General features: G+C 38.0%; 1 protein-coding gene across 4 annotated transcripts in view; it reads right to left on the bottom strand.

Annotated features, from left to right (window-relative positions):
• Window positions 1-8,525: 8,525 nt before the first annotated feature.
• Window positions 8,526-21,178, bottom strand: part of LOC116530883 (zinc finger protein 568) — a 29,792-nt gene continuing 17,139 nt past the window's right edge. For all 4 annotated transcript variants that reach the window (XM_032249366.1, XM_032249367.1, XM_032249369.1 and 1 more), the window contains one exon: window positions 8,526-10,352. In XM_032249366.1, the coding sequence (XP_032105257.1) occupies window positions 8,770-10,352 (1,583 nt within the window). In that variant the 3' untranslated portion in view covers window positions 8,526-8,769. The remainder of the gene's footprint in view (window positions 10,353-21,178) is intronic.

Below are 21,178 nucleotides of genomic sequence, written 5' to 3'. Positions count from 1 at the left end.
TTTGGCTACTAAGTTTCTACACACTTTTTTACATACAACTTGAGCTCCTTTACAATAATGAAACAACTCCATTTCTACCTAGCAAGGTACAGCTATCCAAATGAGTAGATGGGCTGGGCAAGGTGGCTCATGCCCCTAATCCCAACACTTTGGGAGGCCAAGGCAGGAGGATTGTTTGAGGCCAGGAGTTGGAGACCAGCTGGGAAACAAAGCAAAATCCCACTTCTTTTTTTATTTTTGACACAGAGTCTCTGTTGCCCAGGCTGGAGTGCAGTGGCGCAATCCTGGAGCACCACAGCCTCCGCCTCCCCAGTTTAAGCAATTCTTGTGCCTCAGCCACCTGAGTAGCTGGGGATTACAGGCATGGGCCACTACTCCCAACTAATTTTTGTATTTTTTAGTAGAGACGGGTTTCACCATGTTGGCCATGCTGGTCTCGGACTCCTGACCTCAGGTGATCCGGCTGCCTCGGCTTCCCAAAGTGCTGGGATTACAGACATGAGCCACCGTACCTGGCCTGATTTTTTAATATTAACCTTATATCCTGTGATCAAGCTGGGCGCCATGGCTCATGCCTATAATCCCAGCACTTTGGGAGGCCGATGCAGGTGAATCACCTGAGGTCAGGAGTTCAAGACCAGCCTGGCCAATGTGGTGAAACCCCATCTCTACTAAAAATACAAAAATTAGCTGGGTGTGGCCATGTGCGCCTGTAATCCCAGCTACTTGGGAGGCTGAGGCAGGGGAATCGTTTGAACCCAGGAGGCAGAGGGTGCCGTGAGCCAAGATCGTGCCATTGAAGTCCAGCCTGGGTAACAGAGCAAGACTCTGTCTCAAAAAAAAAAAAAAAAAGATCTTGATCAGACACAAAACTAGGAGGATGCCATAATGGTGGAGAAAGCATTCTGTAAATCCATAGTTGGGATGCTGGCAGAAGTATTATGTGCAGGAAAAATAAAATCTATATCCAGAATATTTGTCCATACTTGTAAGAATGAATCTCTGTCTCATCCATGACAGAACAGGCCCAATATAACTGGCCTTCTACCAGGTGGCTGGCTCGTTCCAAAAGGGAATGCTGCTATATCATGGACTCAATGCTGGTCTCTGCTGTTGACAAAAATTAAGGGAAAAGACTGTGCCAGCTGATTATGTCCCTTTTATTAAGGAAGAAAATGTTTTCAAAAACCCATTACCCCCAAATATTTTTGGTTATATCTTACTGGCTAGATTTATGACACATGGTTGTTCTCACATGGAAGGCCGACAGGCAAAGGTATAAGAGGATGCCCAATTTGTCCTTTTATTTATTTATTTATTTATTTATTTATTTATTTTTTTTGAGACGGAGTTTCACTCATGTTACCCAGGCTGGAGTGCAATGGCGCGATCTCGGCTCACCGCAACCTCCGCCTCCTGGGTTCAGGCAATTCTCCTGCCTCAGCCTCCAGAGTAGCTGGGATTACAGGCACGCGCCACCATGCCCAGCTAATTTTTTGTATTTTTAGTAGAGACGGGGTTTCACCATGTTGACCAGGATGGTCTCGATCTCTTGACCTCGTGATCCACCCGCCTCGGCCTCCCAAAGTGCTGGGATTACAGGCTTGAGCCACCGCGCCCGGCCCAATTTGTCCTTTTATAACAGCATTAATCCCACCCATGAGTGTGGGGCTCTCATGGCCTAATCACCTTGTAAAGGTTCCACCTCTTAATACTGTTATTATAATGGCAACTAAATTTCAACATGAGTTTTGGAGAGGATAAATATTCAAACCATAGCAATAATCAAAGATTCCCAAGAAAGGAGGATAATATTTACATCGTTAATGAAAATTTCAAGCCCAGCTGTACAAGTCTTTGTATAGATGTAAGTCTCTCCTATAGCACTTGCATGTCCCTCCTATAGCACTTGCATGTCCCCAAAGACTAAAGACCAGTGTCTCAACTAGGAGAGTGCAGAAGATAATTTTTTATTTAGAGGTGATGCTCTTCCACCTCTAACACTGGAGGTATCAGTCACGTCAGGGGACATGGTTGTTATCTGCTACAAGCTCCACCACCTCCTCTATCCACCTTACCTTCGTTATTTTGCTGATTTATTTTTTTGAGGCGGAGTCTCGCTCTGTTGCCCAGGCTGGAGTGGTGATCATGACTCACTGCAGCCTCAACCTCCGGGGCTCAAGTGATCCTCCCACCTCAGCCTCCCAAATAGCTGGGACTACAAGTGTGTGCCATAACGTCCACCAAATTTTTAAAAAAATTTTTTGTAGACACAGGATCTCACTATGTTGCCCAGGCTGGTCTTGAACTCCTGGGCTCACGCAGTCTTCCCACCCTGGCTTCCCAAAGTGTTGGGATGATAGGCATGAGCCACCATGCCCAGTCTACTTCATTATTCTGACTTAAAGATCAGATAGGCTCAGATGCCTCAGATTTCAAAGAACACTTGTGGGTTATTCTCTACCTTCAGTACTTATTTCTTGAAGGGATATCCAGACATAGCAGAAATCAAGCTTGGGTTCTGGACACCAGGAGATCTTAGAAAGTTATTGTCCACTATGTGACAAGAAAGTAGTATTTCACAAAGGTTCAGAAGCTAATCTAACAAATGTTTATGTGACTTGGGCCTTTCTAATGCATGACAAGGTATTACCAATGTTAAAAACCAGCTCTGAAATAGGGCACCAGTCACAGCATAGCCCTTTGCCAAGCTAATTTATAGAGACCATATTGGAAGTATTTATAAAATGGCTGTTCATGTTGCTGTCATTTATTAAATTTAGTTAGAGGAGAAACAGCAGCTTATTATATGTTAACACTAAAGTCTCTTTAGGACACAGTCATTAGTTATGCCCCAGAAGCAGCTATAGAGGCTTTGCCTTGGCGTTTGTGCTGGCACACTGCCCAAAGCCTAGTGCAGCTGACATTCATCTGTGTTCATACATATATTTCCATCACTTATCAAGCTATGAAAAATGAAACAACTAAGGCTGAACTAACAGGTCTAAAATTAAGAATTTTCACGAATTTCATATCCCCTATACTACCTAACCAATCCAATCCCTGGTATTTATCCCAGATAAATGAAAACATACATCTATACAAAGAATTTTTACACAGATGTTCATGGTAGCCTTATTTGTAACAGCCCCCAAACTGGAAACAACACAGCTATTCATTAACAGGTGACTATGGTACCATTATTTAGTAATGAAACCTATTTAATAAAATTATGGACGAAAACTTCCAAAGTCTAACAAGCGATTCAGACATCCAGACACAGAAGGCTTGCAATATACAAAGAGATAAAATGCAAAAAGTTTTTCTCCATGGCACAATTACATTCACATTGTTTCAAGTCAAAGATAAAGAGTGAATCCAAAAAGAAAAACAGTATCTAGTCACCTATAAAAGAAACCCCATTAAGACTAATGGAGGATTTCTAAGCAGAAACCTTACAGGCCAAAAGAAAAAAAAAAAAAAAAAAGGGATGATATATTTAAAGTGCTAAAAGAAAAAAAAAACTAGCCAAGAATGCTATATCCAGCAAAATTATCCTTCATAAATGGAGAAATGGTCCTTTCTAGAAGACAAGAAAATGCTAAGGAAGTTTTTTTTACCACTAGACTGGTCTTACAAGAAAAGCTGAAGGCTGGGTGCAGTGGCTCACGCTTCTAATCCCAGCAATATGGGAGGCCAAGGCCGATGGGTCACTTGATGTGAGGAGTTCAAGACCAGACTGTCCAACATGGTAAAAGCCCTCTCTACTAAAAATACAAAAATTAGCTGGGTGTGATGGTACGCGCCTGTAATCCCAGCTACTCAGGAGGTTGGGGCATGAGAATCACTTGAACCTGGGAGATAGAGGTTGCAGTGACCTGAGTTGGAGCCACTACACTCCAGTCTGGGCAGCAGAGTGAAACTGTCTGAGAAAAGACCAAAAAATAAAAATAAAAAAGAAAGAAAAGCTTAAGGGGGTCCTAAACCTCGAAGCAAAAGGATAACACTATAACACCATCATGAAAATAAGTGAAACTATAAAATTCACTGGTAAACACATAAAGGACACACATGGTATTATTACAGAAATTTACCAAGCCACATGACGATAAGAAAACAAGTTATATATATATATATATATATATATATACACACATAACAACAAAAAAGCCTGGGCATGGTGGTTTAAATCTGTAATCCCAGCACTTTGGAGCCACAGAAAGGAAGATCATTAGAGCCCAGGAGTTCAAGACCAGCCTGAGCAACATAGTGAGAATTTATAGAGACCAGATCATCTGCTTGCTGACATAAGGTTAGTAAAACACCTTCAGACCTCAGATTCAAGTTTACTTGGAGGTACTTTACGTCAACCGATAGGCTCAGCCAGTCTTACCGGGGTGAAAGGCCAAAAGAGAAATCTTAGGTTGTCCTTACGGACCTTAAGTGGAATTTTACATTTCTCTGTGAACTCCAAAGCTATGTAAAGAAAGGGGCAGAGGACTTAAGGCATATAAAGTACAGGGCAAATTAAAAAAAAAAAATTAAAAAGAAAATCACAGAGAAAAACAACAGTTTAGACAAAGAAACAATGTCTTGCAAGTATTTATACATACACACTTGTGTGGCTACATGAAATGTGAAAACTATTTTTTAAAAAAGGTTTACATGCTGGGTGCGGTGGCTCAGGCCTGTAATCCTAGCACTTTGGGAAGCCGAGGTGGGTGGATCACCTGAGGTCAGGCATTCGAGACCAGCCTGGCCAACATGGTAAAACCCCATCTCCATTAAAAATACAAAAAAAAAAAAAAATTAGCTGGGCATGGTGGAGTGTGCCTGTGCTCAGCTGCTTGGGAGACTGAGGCAGAAGAATCGCTTGAACCTAGGAGGCGGAGGTTGCAGTGAGCCAAGATCCTATACTGCACTCCAGCCTAGGTGACAGAGTGAGACTTGGTCTCAAAAAAAAAAATTACATATATGTAAATATTGGGTATGTTGGGAAAACTGGATTTAGTATAAAGCCTATTTAAGGAGGGAGTATGAAATGATAATACTCATGTAGATATTTCAGTTTTGGTAAATTGTAATTGTTTTCATTAACGTCAGTCCCTGCTGTTGATGACAAGTCACCATGAGTCTTCAAAAATACCTAATAACAATAAAAATTGGTAGTCATGGTTGTACTTCACAACTTTAGTTTGAGATTTACTTTTGTGAAATCAACTTCAAACAAATGTAGTTAATGTTCAATCATAAAAGCTAAAGATCCCTTTTGACAAACGTCCCCTATTTTTATCTTTTTATTATTTTTGTTTTTTTGAGACACAGTCTTGCTGGGTTTTCCAGGCTGGAGTGCAGTGGCACGATCTCGGCTCACTGCAACCTCCGCATTCCAGGTTTAAGTGATTCTCCAGCCTCAGCCTCCTGAGTAGCTGGGATTACAGGCACGTGCCACCACACCTGGTTATTTTTGTATTTTTAATAGAGGTGGGGTTTCACCATATTTTAGGCCAGGCTGGTCTCGAACTCCTGACCTCAAGTAATCCACCTGCCTCGGCTTCCCAAAGTGCTTGGGCATTAGAAACTGCACCCAGCTTATCTCCTTTTTATTTATAATTATTATTTTTGATACAGGGCCTTACACTGTCACCCAGGTTGAAGTACAGTGGCATGATCCCGGGTTCAAGCAATTCCCTGCCTCAGCCTCCTGAGTAGCTGGGATTACAGGCCCCCACCACCACACCCAGCTAAATTTTTATATTTTTAGTAGAGATGGGGTTTCACCATTTGGCCAGGTTGGTCTTGAATTCCTGACCTCAGGTGATCCACGCACCTCGGCCTCCCAAAGTGCTGGGATTACAGGCTTGAGCCACCACGCCCAGCCCCATCTCCTTTTTAAAAAGGCATTAGCAGCTTTCTGTATTATATATCAAATAATATTGTAGAGAAGGCATAATAAAAACATAACCTCTGTAAGAGTTGGTTCATGCATTACTACAGAGAATGCGACTCTTCAAGAGGAACTCTATTACTAGTGCTCAGGGTCTAAGATCATCACCATTTTCAATCAAAACTGGATAGGCTGTGTAAGTCAAGAGTTGTAAAAATAAAAAGGTCTCTAGGTTAAGACCAACACACTTTTACACAATTGCTTATGGCCACCTCAGGAAATAAATGATTTCTCATTTCAAAATATTGTAATAATTAACAATGATATTCATGCCTATGCTGGTTGTATGGAAAATTACAGGGCAAGAAAACAAATATTGCAAAGTCACTTTGTCAGGAAAAATCTTAATCTCTCCACAATGATTCTAAATATATTGGTAATTAGCTATGAATCTAACAAATTTGCTGTCTAGTAATACTAGCTATACTAAGAGGACAGGCACCATGAATAGTAGATCATGATGCCCTAAGCTAGTAAATAAAAACACATTTCATTTGTTATACTGCCATCTGATTTTCAAATTTTTTATAATTTACTTGAATCTAAAATATCATCAGTTGAAAGGAGTCCAATTTCAGAAATGTTAAAATATAAAAAACAGCATCATAGAGTTGATAAAATGTGCTAATTTCATATTATATAATAAACAGGAGTATTCTAATTACTAATTTTCTAGAGATATTTTTCATAAAATAGTTGATCATCTGATAAGGCATATGAATCCATTTATTAACATCTCTTTCTATGAGCACAGTCTTCCCTTGGCCTGTTCTGGAAAACAACTAGGAAAACACTATTACAACCAAACATTCATATAATCATCGTGTATCATTAGCTTTTAATATTTATTTTATATACTACCAGTCTTTTTTAAGGCATAAAAATTACAAGCAAAGCTAAAGGCTCCTTTTAATCAACAGCCCCAAATTCAATCTCCAGAGACAATGCTGTCAATAATTTGGTACGTATCCTTCTATTCTAAATAGTTTTAAATACACTTTTCAATAATAGAAACAGTCATTCTTTATAAATGATTTCATTCCAATTTACATGAATATTATTATACAGCATTTCATTTGCATTTTGATTTTTTTCACTCGACATTGCTTTAATTATCAATGTTACACAATATGGATCTGGTTCACTGCTTTTAAGTGCTGTATGCTATTCTACCATTTGAACATACCATATTTTATTCATGTTACCCCACTGATTGATATTTAGGTTGTTTTCATTGCAGATATGTATTTATATATTTCTTTTTTTTTTTTAAAGAGATTGGTTCTTACTGCTTCCCAGCTGGCCGTAAACTCCTGGGCTCAAGTTATCTTCCTCTATCAGCCTCCCAAGTAGCTGGGATTATAGGCATGTGCCACTGCACTGGCTATACATACATACATATATTTTATATATATTTCTTATGCATTATTTGTGTTTCTTTTTTTTTTTTTTTTGAGACGGAGTTTCACTCTTGTTACCCAGGCTGGAGTGCAATGGCGCGATCTCGGCTCACCGAAACCTCCACCTCCTGGGTTCAGGCAATTCTCCTGCCTCAGCCTCCTGAGTAGCTGGGATTACAGGCATGCGCCACCATGCCCAGCTAATGCTTTGTATTTTTAGTAGAGACGGGGTTTCACCATGTTGACCAGGATGGTCTCGATCTCTTGACCTCGTGATCCACCCGCCTCTGCCTCCCAAAGTGCTGGGATTACAGGCATGAGCCACCGCGCCCCGCTTATTTGTGTTTCTATAGGATTTATAACTAGAAGTGGAATTGCAGAGTCCTTTTGTCTTAAAAAAAAAAAAAATGCTCCCTCAATGTCACAAGCAGTATCGTCTACTTTCTCCCAATGGTTTCACAGTTTGGGTTTTCAAATTCCAGCGTTTAAGTCCTTTAGAATATTGATTTTTTGGCTGAGCACAGTGGCTCAAGCCTGTAAACCCAGCACTTTGAGAGGTCAAAAAGGGCAGATCACTCGAGGTCAGGAGTTTGATACCAGCCTGGCCAACATGGTGAAACCCTGACTCTACTAAAAATACAACAACAACAACAACAACAACAAAATTAGCCCAGTGTGTGGTGCATGTCTATAGTCCCAGCTGCTGGGGAGGCTGCAGCATAAGAATCGTTCAAACCCAGGAGGCAGAGGCTGCAGTTAGCTGAGATCATGACACTGTACTCCAGCCTGGGCTACAAAGTAAGACTGTCTAAAAAAAAAAAAAAAAAAAAAAGAATATTGATTTTTTAATATGTCATAAGATTATATGTTATATGTAATTTTATTTTTTCCAATATGAAGAGTAAAATATTCCCAACAATTTTATTGATGTCATCACTTCCCTACTAATTTATGATGTCAAGTCTAACATACACCACATTCACACGTACTCATGAGTCTGCTTCTGGGTAGTCTATTCCTTAAAAACTGCTTACTTACCTATTGATGTACTAATAGCACACATTTTTAAATGACTGTAACTTTATATCATACAGCGAGGGTGTTTCCTCTGTTCTTCTTCAAAATTGTCTCAGCAATCCATACAGTTCTATTTCACATGAACTGGGAAAGTCATTTGGGAAAGATCCTAGAAAATTCTGAGTAGATTTTGTTTGGAACTGTATTCAGTCTACAGATTTTTAGAATTGAGGTTTCTATAATATTGGGTTTTTCCATCTTTGCATACAGTATTTCTCTCCATTTATTCCAGTCTTTTAACATCTTTTAACAAAGTATTACAATTTTTCCATAAAGATTTTTTTTGAGCTTATGCTAAGATATTTTAAGTAAAACATGGGTTGGATTTAAGAGGCCTTCTTTCATTTAATACACTCGGCGTTTCTCACCTGTATGACCTCTCTTATGTATAGAAAGGGATGCTCTTTGAGAGAATGCTTTCCCACATTCATTACATTCAAAGGGTTTCTCACCAGTATGACTTCTCATATGTATAATAAGTAATGAGCACTGAGAAAAGGCTTTCCCACATTTATTGCATTCATAGGGTTTCTCCCCTGTATGACTTCTCACATGAAGAGTGAGAGATGAGATTCGAGAGAAGGCTTTACCACATTCATTACATTTGAATGGTTTCTCTCCAGTATGAATTTTTTCATGCTCAAGAAGATTTTGTCTCTGACTGAAAGCTTTCCCACACTGATTACAATGATAAGGTTTCTCTCCAGTATGAATTTTCTCATGTTCAGTGAGGTTTGATTTCTGACTAAAGGCTTTTCCACATACTGTACATGCATAGGGTTTCTCACCCGTGTGAATTCTCTGGTGTCGAATGAGGTTTGACATCTGAATAAAAGCTTTCCCACATTCACTGCATTCATAAGGTTTCTCTCCAGTATGAATTTTCTGATGTGTAATGAGATTTTCTTTCCTGCTGAAGGCTTTTCCACATTCCTTACATTCATAGGGTTTCTCAGCTGTATGATTTCGCATATGTACAGTAAGGGATGAACTTTGAGAGAAGGCTTTCCCACATTCAGTACATACATAGGGTTTCTCACCAGTGTGACTTCTCATATGTATAATAAATACTGAGCATTGAGAGAAAGCTTTTCCACATTTATTACATTTATAAGGTTTCTCCCCTGTGTGACTTCTCATATGTAGCGTAACAGATGACATTCGAGAAAAAGCTCTACCACATTCATTACATGCATAAGGTTTCTCCCCAGTATGAATTTTCTCATGCTCAATAAGATTTTGCTTCTGGCTGAAGCATTTCCCACATTCCTTACATTCGTAGGGTTTCTCTCCAGTGTGAATTCGCTCATGTTCAATGAGATTTGATTTCTGACTGAAGGCTTTCCAACAATCCTTACATGCATACGGTTTCTCCCCAGTATGAATTCTCTGGTGTCTAATAAGATTTGACATCTGAATGAAAGCTTTTCCACATTCATTACACTTATATGGTTTTTCCCCAGTATGAATTTTCTGATGTGTAATAAGATTTTCCTTCCTACTGAAGGCTTTTCCACATTCTTTACATTTGTAAGGTTTCTCTCCAACATGAATTCGCTCATGTCTAATGAGATCAAATTTATGACTAAAGTCTTGTCCACACTGATTACACTTAAAGGAGGTTACAACATAGGATGTACAATGATAAAATGGTTTCCCAAACTCATTACCTCCATACTGTTTCTCTCTTACACAGCCTTTCTCATATCTGAGTAAGTCTAAATTATGTTCCAAACCCTTATCAAGTGAATCACATTCATAGAAGCTTTGTCTTGAAGTAACAATGTCTGAACTCAGAGGAAATATTTTTGCAACTTTTTTATATTCAATGACTTTTTCCTTAATCAGAATTTTCTTGGAGATGGATGTGACTTTCCTCACAAGTGTTTCCTGTTGCTTCTTGATCTGTTCATCAACTTTCCAAACTTCTAAAACGGAGGACCAAAAATTATTACTTGTGAATTATTCTACCACTAGACTATTAATAACATATCAGAAATTGGCTAATGTGGGGTTTAATCTTTGATGTTGGCCTAGTCATCCAATACAAAAGAAAGCTAAGAGTAAGTTCTTAGTTCCTAAGGTTTGAGAAGTTAACTACTACATAAAACATATGGAGACACAAACTGACATCTGTAGGTCTAAATAGCTTTGACTAAGTTTTAGAGTGTCCATGTACAGTGCAGAAATCAGCAAAAAGAACAGAATAATTAAAATGAAAGCGTGAACACAAAAATGACTGATAGGAAGTCAAATGGCTAAAGAATAAAATGAACACTTGTGATTATTGAATGCATGCACTTATTTTTCCTCCTTCCTAAAATTCCATTAAAAATGACAGTGAAAGGATGAAGGGTTAAATCCATAAGAAAAAGGAGACAATGAGTCTAAAAAGGGTGAAAAAAAGATTTCAACAAAATACTGCAGGATGAGAAGGATATAGGGAACCATAAACTAGCAGAACTATAAAGTTAAAGTATCACGAAGATGCAAATGACAAGAAGTGACAAAGTGATTTGGCCAAATATCACTGGAAAGACTCAAGAATTGGAGAATCCAGGCACTCAAATGGTAGGGATAAACAAGCACAAGGCAAGCATGTTCCCTTGCATTACTGCTTTTCAACATTGTACTAGAAGTCCAACCTAATGCAATAACAAGGAAATAAAAGCTACACAGATTAGAAAGAATAAAATGAAACAAGAACTGTCTTTGTTCACAGAAGATGTGATCATTCTATGTAGAAAATCTGAAAACAAAAACAACAACAACAACAACAACAACAAACCCCTGCTGGAACTAGTAAGTCAAAGGCTGACAAGTTTGCAGAGCTACAGGAACTCTTACTCATTGTTGGTGGGACTGCAAAATGGTACAGCCACTTTGGAATACAGTTTGGCAGTTTCTTACAAAATTAGACATACTATTACCATATCATTCAGCAATCATGCTTCGTATTGACCCCAATGAGTTGAAAACATATGTCCATACAAAAACCTGCACATGGATATTTATAGCAGCTTTATTCCTAATTGCCAACACTTGGAAGATGCCCTTTACTAGGTGAATGGATAAACTCTGGTACATCTAGACACAGAAATATTCATCAATGCTAAAAACAGATGTGCTATCAAGTCATAAAGAGACATGGAGGAACCTTAAATGCATGCTGCTAAGTGAAAGAAGCTCATTGGAAAAGGCCACTTACTATATGACTCCAAACAAACTGGAAAAGGCAAAATTATGACTAGTAAAGATATCAGTGGTTGCCAGAGATTATGGGAGAGAAGGAATAAATAGAAGAAAGAAAGAGGCGTTTTAGGGCAGTGAAAGTATTCTGTACGATACTATAATGGGTCTGAGTCATTATACATATATCAAAACCCATAGAATGTACAACACCAGGAGTGGCCCTAATGTAAATTACAGACTTTGGGAATAATCATGTGTATAATAATAATAATAATAATAATAATGGAGGTTCATTGATTGTGACAAATATGCCACCGTGGTGCTAGATGTTGACAGTGGGGAAAACTCTGTGTGTGCTGGAGCAGTGGGTATCCATACACTTTGTACTTTTTCTTTATTTTTTTAAAACGGAGGCTTGCTCTGTTTCCCAGGCTGGAGTGCAATGGCACGATCTCAGCTCACTGCAACCTCCCCCTCCCAGGTTCAAGCAATTCCCCTGCCTCAGCCTCCCGAGTAGCTGGGATTACAGGCATACACCACCACGCCTGGCTAATATGTTTTTTTTTTTTTTTGTATTTTAGTAGAGACGGGGGTTTCACCATGTTGGCCAGGATGGTCACAATCTCCTGACCTCGTGATCCACATGCATCGGGCTCCCAAAGTACTGGGACTACAGGCATGAACCACCGTACCCAACCACTTTATACTTTTTCTTTCTTTCTTTTCTCTCTCTCTCTCTCTTTCTTTTTTTTTTTTTTTAAAGATGGGGTTTCACCATGTTGGTCAGGCTGGTATTGAACTCCCGACCTCAGGTGATCCGCCCGCCTTGGCCTCCAAAGTGCTTGGATTACAGGCATGAGCCACCACGCCCAGTCCACTTTATACTTTTTCATGAGCTCTATACAAAGCTCAGTTTTGTTGTGAACCTAAAATCAACCTAAAAGATGAAGTTTATTAATTTAAAAAACAAGATGCGGTGGTCTACACCTGTATTTGGAAGGCTTGCTAAAACCCAGGAGTTTAAGACTAGTCTGGGAAACACAGCAAGTCCTGATCACACACAAAAAGGGGGAATGGGTAGGATAACAGTAGGACTAAAAAGAAGAGGATTAAAGTCTGAATAAAGAGCAGTTACACACCAAGGCAGATATCATGGAGCTGATTAAGTAACATGTATTCTAATCTCCTACTATACTTTGCCAATCTGTAAAGGCTGAGGCAGTTAAAACTACACTTCTTAGACATAACTGCATGTAGAGTTCCCATGTGATTTTGATTCGCTATACACTATAAGATGAGTGAGATCTCCAATCCCTTTCTGTTATTTAGCTTCATGAATGCTGGCATGTACCTCCACATAGGAGATAAAAAGATTAAAAGGCACAATAGATGCTGGCATTTGGGGCCCCCTACAAAACTTCTAGGTTTAGGCCAGGCGTGGTGGCTCATGCCTGTAATCCCAGCACTTTGAGAAGCTGAGGTAGGTGGATCACCTGAGGTCAGGAATTCAAGATCAGCCTGGCCAACATGGTGAAGCCCCATCTCTACTAAAAATACAAAAATTAGCTGAGCGTGGTGGTATGCGCCTGTAATCCCAGCTACACAGGAGGCCAAGGCAGGAAAATTGCTCGAACCTGGGAGGCAGAGGTTGCAGCAAGCCGAGATCGTGACACCGCACTCCAGTCTGGGCAAAAGAGGAAGATTCAAGTCTCCAAATAAACAAAAAACCAAAAAAAACCTTCTAGGTTCTGATCAAACCATTCTACAGCATAGTCCACTAGTTAAAAAAACATAAAAAATTTCTTCTAAAAAAACACAAAATTTAGAATTTTAGAAGATCCTTAGAATTTCCCTTTTATCCCTTCATGCATCAAAATGAGGTAAACTAATAAGAATGATGGATTCCTTATTTAAACAAACAATTTTGAGGGTGTCATTTAAATTAAAAATACATAGGAAGCAGAAAAATAAGGCAAGTACTAACTCTAGGAGTGACAGAAAGTTACATAAGTATATGTACTGAAGAGTCATTTCTTGGCTCAGTAGTAAACAATATGTCAACAATCATAAAGTAAGAGGTGACACTGAATTAGCTAAGAATTGTGATGTATCTATATTCCAAAAAAAAGGAAATGAGAAGTGATTGTGGTCTCACTATTAAACTTCATCTTCTATTTATATCAAGTTGATAAAAATTGACAAATTACCAAACAGCAGCATATTTAGGGAAGTCCAGGTTCTATGCTGTCCCTGAAACACTGATTCCTGCTTTGCTCTCTAGATAACTATTTTTATTAGTTCTTGGATTATTCTCTCATCATTTAAAAAAACATACAAACACACAAACATATATATAATCATATGTTTCCTTACATATAATACATATACACACGTATATCATATATATAGTTGGCCCTTGAACAATATGGGCATGGGGTGCCAATCCTCCATATAATTGCAAATCTGTCTCTAACTTTTCAGTCTCCCAAAACTTAACTAATAATAGCCTACTGTTGACCAGAGCCTTTTTGATAAGATAGTTGATTAACACATATTTTGTATATGTATTATATATTGCATTTTTACAATTAAATAACCTAGAGAAAATAAAATGTTATTTCAAAAATCATAAGGAAAATACATTTATTATTCATTAAGGGGAAGTGGATCATCCTAAACATCTTCATCCTCATCATCTTCACGTTGAGTAGGCTAAGGGGGAGGTTGGTCTTGCTGTCTTGGGGTGGCAGGGGCATAAGAAAATCAGCATATAAGCGGACCCATGCAGTTTAAACCCATGTTTTCTGAGAGCCGATTGCATTTTTAATATGTATTTTATACACACACACACGCACATACACACACACTTCTCTCTCCCCACCCATTTGCACATAAAACATATTCTAAACACTGTTCTGTACACTGATTTTTTTTCACTTACATGTACTAAATGGAACCATGACTTCTCTTACTGTAACTTAAGAGTTTTGACATTAAAATCATATTTTTCATATTTTACATATGAAAAAATAAAAATTATATCCAAAAAGATAAAATGCCAAAGCAATCCCTAAAAGTATAGAAAAAAACTGAAACAGGTAAACCTACTTATCAAATGGGGACCATAATCACATAGAAAATTACTTCAAGTGACCTTAAACATAGTAGTTTGACTATATATCCCTATCAGAATATATTCTAAGGAAGAAAACCCCAAAGAAATTTTAAACTACATTTAGTTGTCTTTTTATTATTAGTAATATTAGTATTACTGTTAAATTGAAACTAATGTATAAAGAAAGAAGATAGATCACTCAGTTTTACTCCCTAATGGTCACTTGGCAATGTCTGGAAGGTCTACAGACATTTTTGGTTTTCACAACTGGAAAGATGAGGGGGAGAAAGAGGGGTGGTGCTGCTGTTACCTAGTGAATAGAAGCAGGGTATTCTGCTAAATGTCCTACAACACACTAGGCAGTCCCCCAGAGCAAAGAATTCTCTGGCTCAAAATGTCAATAGTACCAAGGGTGAGAAATACATATGAATTATAGAAATAATTAATGTAAGAAGGAGCCAAGATTTTCAGCATAAAAGGTAAAAGGACCCTGTACTTTTTTATTTTAATTGGATATATCAATATAAATTCATATATATATATATATATATATATTTTCCTTTTAAAAGATGCATTTTTTTTTTCCCTAGCTCGTCCACTTAAAAGCTCTGGAAGCAATAACTCAGTACTGAAGAGCAACCATAATACCCAGATTGCAGTCTCCAATATAATCTACTGCTAAAACAGGGAAAAGCTTTTAAAGAAATGGCTATTTCCATGTCTAGAGTGGGAAATTTACAGGATTAGCCGAAGATCCCTCTTGCTAAAGATGAGACAATTTGAATATTAATATATGGGCCTGGTACGGTGGCTCAAGCCTGTAATCCCAGCACTTTGTGATGCCAAAGTGGGCTGATCACTTGAGGCCAGGAGTTCAAGATTAGCCTGGCCAGCATGGCGAAACCCAATCTCTACTAAAAAACACAAAAATTACAGGTGGTTGTGCATACCTGTAATCCCAGCTACTTGGGAGGCTGAGGCACAAGATCTGCTTGAACCCAGGAGGTGGAGGTTGCACTGAGCCTAGATGACACCACTGCTCTCCAGCCTGGGTGACAGAGCAATACTCTGTCTCCAATATAATAATAATATATGAAAAACATTATTTATATGCATATAATATATTCTGATGCTCAAATTATATAAATTTATAATGATTTAACTGGACAAATTTTGGAAACCTCAAGGGCACCAATCATTATTCTAAAAGCTTTTAAAGAGAAAGAGTACTTGTTTTTCCTGGCCTGAGAAGCTGTATTTCAGTGAAATTAAAGAGTTAATGAGAGAGTTTTTCTTTATGGGAGAATTTCAGCTAATAAAAGTGAAAGATGCTCTAATAAAATAATGGATCTAGGCTATAATGGTCAATATGTGCTAAAATCCTTAAGTGAAAGGTCAATAGAGATCACTGAAATATGAGGATTTGGACTGACAACACATGAATCTACTGATCAATCCCAATTATGTCTGTAAGTGGGACAAACTGACACAGATGCAATAGAATGTACACAACATCACCTATGAAGTATACCTGCCAAAGATCTGAACCTGCATCGAGTAAAGCCAGATTATAGAAAAAATGGGATGAAGAAACATGTCAAACACCACCACGAGAAGGTTAAATGCCAAATCCAGAGTAACGTACTTCTAGAGCAAGGGTTGGCAAACTATACCCACAGCGTTTTTGTATAGCCTGTGAACTAAGAATGTGCAGATTTTATTTGAATCCTGATTCAAATAAGCCAACCATAAGCAACAGTCTTGAGACAATGAAATATATAACGGAGACTAAGTAGCAGATGATAGTAAGAAATTATTACCAATGTTGTTAGGTTAGAAATATTGCAGGATTTAAAAAAAATCTCTTGGCAATACATACAATAGTATTTAAAACAAACCGTAAAGTAGTTCAGCAAAAAACCAAAACAACAAAACTGGAGTGGGGGTAAGAGAGAAATCGAGTAAACACATCTAACAAAATGTCGGTAACTGTTCAAACTGCGTGATAAACACATGAGGATTCCTTATATTATCTCTCTCTTCTTATGTTTGAAAATGACTACAAAAATATTTACAGAGCAGTATAAACATTTGTTTCAAAATATGCAGGTTGACAACAAAAGAAATAGTTAAAAAAATAAAAAATAATTGACTAAAGGAGGTGAAATGTGAGGTCAGAGCAGAGCATTGCTATAACCCGATATTTCTACTGGCTCTCTAAAACAAGTAATATATAGGCATACTTTGCAAAAACTAAAAATGCATATTAAAAAGAAAAGAAATGGTGTAAGAGAGAAATAATAACAGCTACATTAGGTTAAGAGAAACAAATGATAGCCCAAGTTCTCATTACTTTTGCTTAGTTAACTGTCATATGATCCTGACAAGTCTATCATCTGTCCAGTCTGCATACCACAAATTAATTTTCATAAAGTTCAAATTCCTTTATTTCATTTTTTTTTTTAGTTTCTTTTTTTTTTTAAATTTATTTTATTGCATTTTAGGTTTTGGGGTACATGTGAAGAACATGCAAGATTGTTGCGTAGGTACACACGTGGCAGTGTGATTTGCTGCCTTCCTCCCCAAACTCCTTTATTTCTATATTAACACACTTGAAGATTAGTCTGTCCAAACTAAACACAATCCAAAACTGGTAATAAATATGGAGAGAGCTCCACCTTTCCATCTAATTACATTTCATTTTTATATGTGCTTAAAGAACAAGACATATTAGAAATAGGGAGGTCTGATTTTATTGAATAAAAAGTATGAAGCTGATCAGGAGGCAAGCCATCTTTGATTCATCATAGTGTTCTAACATGAGGTACTATCATCTTATCCTATGTTCATTTCTATATACTGAAACTGTCTTTATATCAAACCCCATTGTGTTTTGACTTTTTTCTTTCATACTATGACCCAAAATGATAACATTCTAACATCATTAGTTCTAGACTGGTTTTCCACGCCTCTGGAGTACTATCAACTGTGGATAACTTAAAATTCAGATGACTAGATGTTTTTTAACCTTCATATTCTATTATAAGCTGCCTCCATGCACAGGGCAAAACTATAGCTTCAGTGACTAAAGAGGAGAAAAATTAAACTAAATTGACAATAAAAGTTTGAAAACAAAAGACAGCAAAAAAAAAAAAAAAAAAAAAAAAAAAAACGTGAATGCTGGCAAAATTCAGAACTTTCTGACTCCACAACAGAAAACTCTTCCTTGATTTCATTAATCCCTTACATTCATCTCTCTTCCAATTAGGCCATGTTTCTAATTTTACCCCACAAACAGACATGCTAATTTTACTTCTAAATATTTTGTTATGTTTTTTAGTTTTTAATAAGTCTAAAAAATCTGTAGATCTTACAGGAAAATGGCTTCTGCCCAAGATGGAGGGCAGTGGCATGATCTCAGCTCACTGTAACCTCCACCTCCCGGGTTCAAGTAATTCTCTTGCCTCAGCCTCCCAAGTAGCTGGGACTACAGGCACACACCACCATGCCTAGCTAACTTTTTTTTTGTATTTTTAGTAGAGATGGGGTTTCACTATGTTGACCAGGCTGGTCTTGAATTCTTGATGTCGTGATCCATCCACCTCAGCCTCCCAAAGTGCCGGGATTACAGGCATGAGACACTGCACCTGAATACAGCCCTTCTCTTAAAACTTTTTTGGTGTTTTTTATCTGGTTTACTCATTTACTAAATAGATGCTTCCCATGCAATTTAACATTCAACACTAGCTCACTAGACAGTGACTATGCCCTGTTTTTCTAACTCTAGCCTGATTTCGTCCACATTTATTTAAAAAATCTATAGGTAAAATTTTAAAACAACCAAAAATAAGAAAAGTCTTCCCAAATTTAGCTTTACATCAATTCGTGAATCATTAGTAAGAAGAATAAAAGGTTTTCTTTCTCCAGATGGACTAATAAACAAGTGGTAGACATCAAAATATGAAAATATATGTAAGACAGTATATGTTTTCAGACTCCAACCACGCTGGAAGACATGTAATAGAATGTTAGTCGAGAGATGGGCAAGACCAGTGTAGGCTGGAAATGTTGAGGACCATTTACTATGAGATTAAACTTAAATAACTGCTAGAATTTAGGTTAACAGCATTCATAATTAACAGCAGAGACATGAAGAGTTTCAAAATTCTGGAGGCATTAAAGATACATATTCCAATGCTGTCATTTCTAGAGTTAAATACCTATTTAATAGCATGAACACAGATGTAGCATGAAGATACTCAGAGGAAAAAGAAGTCTACTGTTATTCAGAACTGCTTTGGATGATGTTCAGTGAGAGATGAGAAAGGAGTCATGTAAAAGGTATTTCATAAGAGGAAATAAACAATAAACCAGAACCAAGGAAGAATTTGAATCCTTTAGAGAAGCCCAAAGAAGAAAGACATTTCCAAGAAGAGTGAAATGGAACAAATACAGAATAGAGGATTTCCTATTTCAATTGGTAGAATTAAACATATGTCTCCTCTCCACTCTGCAAACATGAAGAAATAGAAAAAGAAAATACATCTTCTGGCCGGGCACGGTGGCTCAAGCCTGTAATCCCAGCACTTTGGGAGGCTGAGGCGGGTGGATCATGAGGTCAGGAGTTTGAGATGGTAAAACTCCATCTCTACTAAAAAATATAAAAATTAGCCGAGCATGGTGGTGCATGCCTGTGACCCCAGCCACTCGGGAGGCTGAGGCAGGAGAATTGCTTGAACCCGGGAGGCGGAGGTCGCAGTGAGCCAAGATCGTGCCACTGTACTGCAGCCTGGGTGACAGAGTAAGACTCCGTCTAAAAGGAAAGAAAAGAAAATACATCTTCAGGGCCGGGTGCGGTGGCTCAAGCCTGTAATCCCAGCACTGTGGGAGGCAGAGGTGGGTGGATCACGAGGTCAACAGATCGAGACCATCCTGGTCAACATGGTGAAACCCCGTCTCTACTAAAAATACAAAAAAATTAGCTGGGCATGGTGGCGCGTGCCTGTAATCCCAGCTACTCAGGAGGCTGAGGCAGGAGAATTGCCTGAACCCGGAAAGCGGAGGTTGCGGTGAGCCGAGATCGCGCCATTGCACTCCAGCCTGGGTAACAAGAGCGAAGCTCCATCTCAAAAAAAAAAAAAAAAAAAAAAGAAAATACATCTTCAGTGAAACTTAAAGATAGCTAAACTCCATCCCCAGAATAGGAGGAATGAACAGAGGATAGACTGGATCAAACAGGGAAGAAACCCAGAGATAGCAGTTTCTGTTTCTTATCTCAAACAGAAAGTACAGTATAGGGAAAAGAGTTCTCTAAAACAGAGGCATCCCCTTTTGGGCAGAATGAATGAATCATTTTTTGCCAGATATCTTGAGACTGTGGCAGGAACACAATGGATTTCACCTGGCCCTGATAAATGGTATATAGGTAGGGCTGAACAAGGAGATACAAACAGCCATTATTCTTGTATAAGCAGTTTGTTACAGGATAGGAAGATGAAGAGACACTGAGTTCTAGAGGAAGTATGCAAATAATAATCTCTCTTTAATTTGGGAGAATGAAAGGGTAAACCAACTCTCAACACAAAATGTTGTATAAATAATTACCAGCTCAGAGCATTTTTCTGGACAGTCTTCAACACTATCCTTCTGTAAATAGTGGGTACAGCAGGAAATACCTTCATGCAAAGATGACAATGATAACCATAAAAGAAACCAGCATGAAATCTATACAACGATGTTTCAAGGAGCAAAAAACATGAATCCACAAGTTGAAAGGAAAAACCGATAATGATTGACCAATACCAAGACATAGCCTCATAAAGCCACTTAAGCTGTAAAGAAAAAGAAACCTATAGGTATCCACGAAAATAAGTCACCTGTGAGGGGAAATAATCAGGCTTCAGACTTCTTCAAGCAACATTCAAATCTAGGAAACAACAGAGAATTGTCTAAATCCCTCAAGTAACTGTCTACAAAACCGTTTGGAAAAGAAACTACGGCTCAAGCATTTTACACACGGCCAACTATCAACTGTTAACCAATATTAAAAAGATATTTTATTATATGCAAAACCTCAGGGACTCCAGTTTCTACTAAATTATAAGCTCACAAGGACAGGATTTTGTTTGGTATACTGTTATATATCCATGCACAGAATAGTATTTCATCTTTGTTCTTACTACTAATAAATGTAGCTTTCTTTCCTTAGTATCTTCTACTTGGTCATTGATATATATATATATATATATCAATGGTTCTCTTGTGTTTTCCAGGGCTACGATCTCATTATCTGTAAATAAGGATGGTTTTACAGCTTTCTTACCCATTATTACAGTGAAATGTACAAAAGCCACAATGGGAAGACTTGGAAAGCTCCATTTCTAAAGGACACAAAAGAAGATATGAAAATCTGAACAAGGATAGAGTGTGTTCTTAGACAGAAAACCT

The sequence above is a fragment of the Sapajus apella genome, unplaced genomic scaffold (genome assembly GCF_009761245.1).
Source record: "Sapajus apella isolate SASKATOON/1434 unplaced genomic scaffold, GSC_monkey_1.0 scaffold68, whole genome shotgun sequence".
NCBI lineage: Eukaryota > Metazoa > Chordata > Mammalia > Primates > Cebidae > Sapajus > Sapajus apella.
The sequence above is the reverse complement of the archived record's forward strand: the minus strand, read 5'-3'. Positions and strand labels throughout refer to the sequence as shown.